Source organism: Chlorocebus sabaeus, unplaced genomic scaffold (genome assembly GCF_047675955.1).
Source record: "Chlorocebus sabaeus isolate Y175 unplaced genomic scaffold, mChlSab1.0.hap1 unalloc_scaffold_299, whole genome shotgun sequence".
In the NCBI taxonomy this organism is placed as follows: domain Eukaryota; kingdom Metazoa; phylum Chordata; class Mammalia; order Primates; family Cercopithecidae; genus Chlorocebus; species Chlorocebus sabaeus.
In genome coordinates, this window is record NW_027327591.1 from 248,946 (window position 1) to 256,506 (window position 7,561).

Genomic DNA, 7,561 nt, shown 5'->3' on the forward strand with positions numbered 1-7,561 from the left:
AAGAGAAACAAAATTCCCACCTCAGATAAACAAAACAGACTTTACCTTAAAAAAGCCTCGTAACATCTCAGATAGTATCTTGAGCGGATGCTCACACAACAAGTCTTCGTCACGCTCTAGGAAACACGGAGTCATTGTCAGCATGTTGGGTGCACTGAAGGAACCCGTCAGGGAGACTCGGGTGCTAAAAACACGGGGCTGGCACATGTAGACAAGGGGGGTTAACTGCAAAAACGGAACTCCTGCCAGAACATCCTCCTTGGTGATGAAGAAAGGTCAGTGAGACCATCAGGAAAGCCATGGAAGACAGAGCCTTAGCAGCACAGACACGCACTGCCGATGCCGTGGCAGTGTCTCATCCTTCCCCTACGCATTTAGAGGCCTAGGAAATTTCCACTTTCCTGTTGAAATGTGACAATGTCATTTGTCTTTCCTGGGTCTACATATGCTTCTCCTTCACTTTCCATCCCTTTTATTGAACTTCAGACATTATTGTGGCAAAACATATACAAAATTTATTATTGTAATCATTCCGTGCCTACTTCAGAAGACAAAAGCAGAACCGCAGGAGCAGAGAAGAGAAAACCTCACTGTTTGAGGAGCACACACTCTTCTCCCCTGACCCTGGATTAGAACCCACGCAGGCCCCTGGGTAAGCGTGGGAACTCAGAGACTACAGAAAAAGAGCAGAAAGCCTTGCCACACTTGTGCTAGATTTCAGAACAGGAATGCAGGCATTGGAACATCACTGGGGCCCAAGATGGGCTGCCCAGGACTGAGCTCTGAGATGAGAAGGAATGAGGAGGACACAAGTCCCTGCCCTCCCGTGACCTGCCATGGCCAGGATTCCTCCACCTATGAGTAGGAGACAACAGACTTTTGGACTGATGATTGCAAGGCTGTCTCAGAGATACAGAGAAACTGATGTCTTATGGGTCACATTGGAAAGTAGAAAGGACAACCTAACACCAGGGCAGCCCCTCTCCCTTTCTTGGGCTCAGCCTGCCTTAGAGCAGGGTCTCCTCACCTCCTCTGACACCAGCACTGGGGCAGCTGCTCAGCCTGGGAGCTGAGGCTTCCCTCCAGTAAAACGGAACTCTGGGCCAGGCCACTGTTGGCCAATAATAGCTACACAAGGATCAGCTGTCCAGAGACTCCCAGAAGCTGTTCTTTGTCCCAGCCACAGGGAGATCAAGCATGGAAACTACTCCGTGTCTGGACTGACCCTCAATCCGTCCCTGCTGATCATGTTCTCTCTGGGCTAAGCTGAATATTTCAGGAACTCACTCCTGTTCTCTGTCTCTCACTAATCTCTGGTGGTGCCATTGCCATCAACACACAGGAAGATGGAGAAGACCAGAAACAAGGAAGGAGCTCCTATGACCAGGCTCTTAGGAAGACGGCCAATGTTCAGGCCAGTCATGAAGTTGGAGCTCAACGCCTCCTTCAGACGAGGCGTGAACATTCCGCCCACGCCCAGGTGATGATGTGGAACTGACTCTCCTGATGTTGCACCTCGGCGTCCCCCATGGCTTTGCTGCCCTCATGCCTGCCTTCTGCTCCTCCAAATCATGTTCCTCTGCAGGCCCAGGCCAAGGCTGTAGCCTGCTCTCTCCCTCATAGAGCCCAGTGGGCAGCTGCCTGTGAATTCCTAGGGCCTCAATGTTGGTAACACGGATTTCTACCTTTAATCACTCAGCAGGAAGCCCCCGAGTACCACACAGAAACTGTATTCTAGAGATTAAACATGACTAGGAGAATTCGGTTATGAAGAGATAAGTTTCTGAGGTTAGCGAGGGACATTTTAAAATCACACCAGCCTGATTGTTTTAAAATGTGGGGTAAGTATTGACACCTACACAGCAATTAAATTCAATATATACACATAAGTTTCCACCAAATGCATACTCCCAAGAAAAAACGCAGGCTGTACTTGGTTCAGGTTCTATTCCTATTGACCGAAACCAAATGCATTCACTTGTTTTGCAAAAGCCTTCAGAAACAGGCAGCCAACCAACCTTTTTCCACGGTGGGTTCAATGGGGACATCCTGGAGCCTCTGCTGTCCCACAGTCACATTTGTCTCTCCCCACCTCGTAATACATGAGTCACCCTCCATCCTCCTAGGAAGGCAAGTGCTCGTCCTGCCACTCACACCCTAGGGCAAACAGCGCCACCTTTGCAACACTAAGATTTCAAGCCTTAACAAAGAGATGACCCCAGAATACGTACCTTTTGCCAGTGTGGCTGGGTCCACCTGCATCTAGAGAAAAAGAAAACACTGTGAGGTCAGACCATGCTGTCTCTTGCATGCATAGGTCTTTTCTTGACACTAAAAAAACCGATGGAAAATAGTGGTTGAGACAATGGCCCCAATATCTAGAAGACATTCATTGTAAGGCACAAGATTTTTCTACAAGATTTTCCAATGTTTTTGTTTGACAATTCCAAATACTTCTCAAGAAGAAGGCATTTCTCTTGAGGAAAATGCCTGCTGACATACAGTCTGTAAATGCGGATGCCATCTGTAACCATGTTTTAGTTGATAATGAACTCTTGACATTTGCCCACCAAGAAATTCTGTAAGTCACCTATAATGTACATGGTAAGATGTATACATCTTAATTCAATTGAAACAGAGAGAAATAAAATTTCCATTTCAGAGGAAAAAAGAAGACTTTACCATGTGAACCCCTGAGGCTTCCTCCGAGGATGTCTGTTCTGGCACATCCTCCTCCAGATCTTCCAGGTTACCTGGGAAACAGAGTCACTATAAGCACATGAGCTCCACTGACTGAATCCCTCAGGTGGTCTTGGAGTTGTGGACCCGGGGCTGGCGTGTGTGGAAAGGTGTGTTCACAGCACAGGCTCAGCCTCTGCCGGTCCATCCTCCATGGTGGTGAGGGAAGGCAAGTGGTGAAGGAAGGCATCAGGAAGGCCACAGAAGACAGGGCCTTGGTCCTCTAGCTAAGGCAACCTCTTGCACATGAACTAACCCATCTCAAACAGGGCCCACCACACAGTGTTTCCCTATAGGGCTCCTCCTTCCTAATCTGACCTGAGCTAATTTGCCCTCCCTTCTTGATCCCCTTGAGATCATTTTCTTCGCAGGATCCACATGTCCTGTTGCTGTGTTTTTCATCGCTTCTAGAAAAAAAATTTTTTTTTTTTTGAGACGGACTTTTTCTCTTGTTGCCCAGGCTGGAGTGTAATGGTGTGATCTCGGCTCACTGCAACATCAGCCTCCCAGGTTCAAGCAATTCTCCTGCCTCAGCCTCCAGAGTAGCTGGGATTACAGGCATGTGCCACCATGTGCAGCTAGTTCTGTATTTTTAGTAGAGACTGGGTTTCTCCATGTTGGTCAGGCTGGTCTTGAACTGCTGACCTCAAGTGATTCGACTGCTTTGGCCACCCAAAATGCCCGGCCAGAACATTTTAAACAAGATAAAAAGCAACATTTCTTGAAAGAAGAGATTTAATTCTAGCCAAAATGTTCTATGCATTCAGTAACGTTTTGTTTTAAAGAAGACTAAATCAAGATGAAAACACTGAATTATCCTACCATTTAAACATGACCCCTCCTTGGCCTGTGATGTTTGTCCTTCTGCTCCTCCTGTCAATGTGTGTGTGTCATGGGGTCCGCTGCTGCTCATGCTCACACTGGCCCCAGGACTGGGACAGCACTTCCTGGGGGGCAGCAGGCAGGGGTGCTGACCCTTTCTAACCCAGTTGTGCAGAAGATTCCAGGAGAGGAGATGGGCACCGAAATAACAGCCAACAGGCTCCTTGAAATTTTGTTAGGTCCTGTGTCTTGGGTATGTGTGATACTGAATTGGAACATGTCTAATGTTTGTGGTGATGATCTCATTAAATACAATAGAATGTCCCTGAATGTTCCTTGCTTTTGACCAGGAGGTGAGGAATACCCCATCACTTAAGACCAAATGCCTGGCAACTCTCTCTGTATGTTTCATACTAACGACCGCACCAAAGTCCATTGTACAATGAACCTACTCAAACTCTGGTTCAGCTGACCATTGAGACCATTCTATTGTGGTACACAGTGCTTGAGATCTTTATAGGCCAACACACTTCCACATACACACACAGATGCTAAAGATTCTCTGACAGGGTGACAAGTTACACCAGGGCCACGTGATAACTTCAGACTAGTAGCCCACAGCATCAACCTTCCACCCATTCCTGAGTTCATCTATGCCATTTCCATTTAGGAGACCAAAAGCCTGAAAATTTATCTCTACATCATCTCCATGTGATGACTAGGGATATTAAACTTAACCTTCCACTACAGCTGTGGTGAGGAATGAATGGGTTGATTTTTGGAAAGTGCAGTGGTGATGAAATTTTGGTTTCAGAGTATCAATCTTTGTGTTGTGCTTTGCACATGGGAACATATTTTCTGGGGAAAAGCACACAAACTCGCAGAGATATTCACAATCACTCCACATTGACTCATTCCTCCATACTTCCCAACCCTGATGCCCAGCACACTCTTCTCTCCAAATGACACTGTGCCTTCCAGGCACTAGAGTCAATAGTCACATTTCTTGACCGGGTTCTTCACTTTTTAAGACAAAATTGCTTGAATCACATTTCTGGCAGGAAGTTCAAACCAGAGTGGCTCTCCAGAAAAATGAGGCAAGAAAGTGTCACCTGTGTCAACACTAGAATTTTTCCTCGGCATAGGGGTGATCCCAGAATACGTACTGTTTGTCTGTGTGGCTTCGTTCACCTGCATTTAGAGAAAAATAAAACACTGTAAGGGTCAGACCGTGCCGTGTCCTGTGTGTACAGGTTTTTCTTTTCTTTTCTTTTTTTTTTTTTTTTGCTGGAATCTTACTGTCACCCAGGTTGGAGTGCAGTGTCATGATCTCGGCTTACTGCAACCTCCGTCTCCTGGGCTCAACTGTTCCTGCTCCCTCAGCCTCCCCAGTAGCTGAGATTACAGTTGCCGGTCACCATGCCTGGCTAATTTTTGTATTTTTAGTAGAGATGGGGTTTCACCATACAGGTCTTTTCTTTACTGGTGATATTAGAAAAGCAGATGGGAGACAGTGGTTGAGGCAATGGTCCCAAAATAAAGTCTAGAAGACACTTCTGGAAAGGCACAAGATTTTTATGCAAGACGTTTAAGACTGTTTTGGTTGTACAGTCACAATGTTATAAGAAGAAAGCTTTTTCCCTAAAAAAATTTATTTCTACCATATAGTTCGTAACTGAAGGTATCATCTAAGAATGCTATCTGAGATCATTTTTCTTTCTTTTTTTTCTTTTTTTGAGACAGAGTCTCACTCTTGTCACCCATGTTGGAGTGCAGTGGCACAATTCCCGCTCACTGCAAGCTCCACCTCCTGAGTTCACCCCATTCTCCTGCCTCAGCCTCCCGAGTAGCTGGGACTACAGGAGCCCGCCACCACGCCTGGCTAATTTTTTGTATTTTTAGTAGAGACGGGGTTTTACCATGTTAGCCAGGACGATCTCGATCTCCTGACCTCGTGATCTGCCCGCCTTGGCTTCCCAAAGTGCTGGGATTACAGGCGTGAGCCACTGCACTCAACTGAGATCATTTCTTACCTGGTAATGAACGCTCACATTTTCCCACCAAAAAATTCCGTAAGTCATCTATGATGTACACAGCAAGATTTTCGTATCTCATTTCAAATAAAATAAAAAGAACCAAGAGCAACAAAATTTCCATCTCAGAAACATAAAGAAGAACTTACCACGCGAGCACCTGGGACATCCTCAGATGAAGGCTCCCGCGCCAGGTCCTCGTGATCTAGAAAACACAGAGTAGCTGTCAGCATGTTGGTTCCACAGAAGGAATCCCATAGGCAGCGTTGGGTGCTGGGGACAGGGGGATGGCGTGTGTAAAGGAGGTGAGTTAAGGGGAGAAACTTGGCTGCCACTGGGATACCCTCCTTGGTGATGAGGGAAGGCAAATGAGACCATCAGGAAAGCCACAGAAGTCAGGGCCTGGTTCTCTGGCTCAGCCACCTCCCCACTGTGAAATAGGCAGTGTTCACACAGGGCAGCACACAGATGCACTGCTGATTCCATGACAGTGTCCCATCACACCTTGTGTGTTTTTGAGGCCTGGTAAATTTCCTTTTGTTGTTCAAATGTTATAATGTCATTTATCTTTCCTGGATATACACATGTTCCTCCTGCACTTATCATTCATTTTAGTGGCTTTAAAATCAATATGTGGCCAAAATACATCATATTTATTATTTTAATAATCAAGTGCACACTTCAGGGTCATCAGTGCCATTCACACTTCTGTGCAGTTAAGTTAAACATAATCCAAATCCAGATGTCTTACTTTCCACCTTAAGAAACTAGAGAAAAAAGTGTAGTGTAATGTAAACCAGACAACCCCCCTCCCCCAAAATATAATAATATTTGCAGAAATCAATGTGATAGAAATAACAAAATAAACAAAGAAACTCAACAAAACCAAAAGCTGCTTCTTAGAAAAGATCAATAGAATTGGTAAACCTCCAACCAGGCTAAACACAAAGAAAATATATATTAACACTGTTCGATGAAACCAATGGGCTATTGTTCACTGATAAGAATTATTAAGCTGTTAAGCTTCAAAAAGATACAAAAGATCTTACATGTATATTGCTAAGTAAAATAAGTTAGTCATAAGCAGCTACATACTACATGATTCCAACTCTATGAAATTCTGGAAAAGGAAACCTATAGAGGCAGTAAAATCATCCATGGTTGGCAGGAATCCTCAGAAAAGGAGAGAGGAATCAGTAGGTGCAGCTCAGGTCATGTTTAGGATGTGAAATTATTCTGTCAGGGTGACAAAGGACATTGTGAGTTTGTCAGAACCCATAGACTGGACGACACGGAGTGAACCTTGATGCTCACCCCAGACTTCTGTTCATAAGAATGTGTCACTATTGGCTCAGCCATTGTTATCACACTCACATAAGATGGGATCACAAAACTGAGGAAGGTGGGTATATGGAAATTTTCGGTACCACTTCCTCCACTTTTAGGTTACTTCCAAACAGTTTGAAGTGATGTCCATCACTTTACAAACCTGGCAACACTGTCTCAGAAAAAGATCCTTGTTAGTTAATGTTTAACAATCAGCAAAATGTCTACAATTTGCACTGAGATGTTCTTTACTATTAAAAGGAAACCCAAACCAGGAATGGAAATACACCTTTACTGCTATAGTTGCAGCACTAGTGACTAACTTATACATTTAAACATGTACACGTGAAACAAAGAATATAGTGTAGCAATTTTACAATTGTCTGAAATATGACACTGAAGAATCTAGAAATCCTATCGTGAATGAACTGAACGACTGAGTTTCCACGGTACCTTCCATTGGTTCAACTCTAGGGCGCACACAGCTGGGACACCAGCAACGGAGGCTTCGCTTCTTACGCCTGTGGCGGCGGACGGAGGACTCCCTGGGCACCCCAGGACCCGCTCTTGGATCTTTAACAGAACATGCTGGGAAGTGAATTAAAATAAAGACAGCTGTTGATATCTTGCTGCAGAAGATC

The 7,561-nt window shown here is 45.0% G+C and overlaps 1 protein-coding gene across 8 annotated transcripts in view; it reads right to left on the minus strand.

The window, feature by feature from the left end:
- Positions 1-3,596, minus strand: part of LOC119621948 (protein FAM153A-like) — a 64,782-nt gene extending 61,186 nt beyond the window's left edge. For 7 of the 8 annotated variants that reach the window (XM_073014132.1, XM_073014134.1, XM_073014129.1 and 4 more), the window contains exon 1: positions 46-2,201. In XM_073014132.1, coding sequence (XP_072870233.1) covers positions 46-207 — 162 coding nt within the window. In that variant the 5' untranslated portion in view covers positions 208-2,201. Of the gene's footprint in view, positions 1-45; positions 2,202-2,231; positions 2,263-2,682 lie in introns of those variants that run through there. The other variant, XM_073014135.1, reaches the window with a different exon arrangement.
- Positions 3,597-7,561: the final 3,965 nt, after the last annotated feature.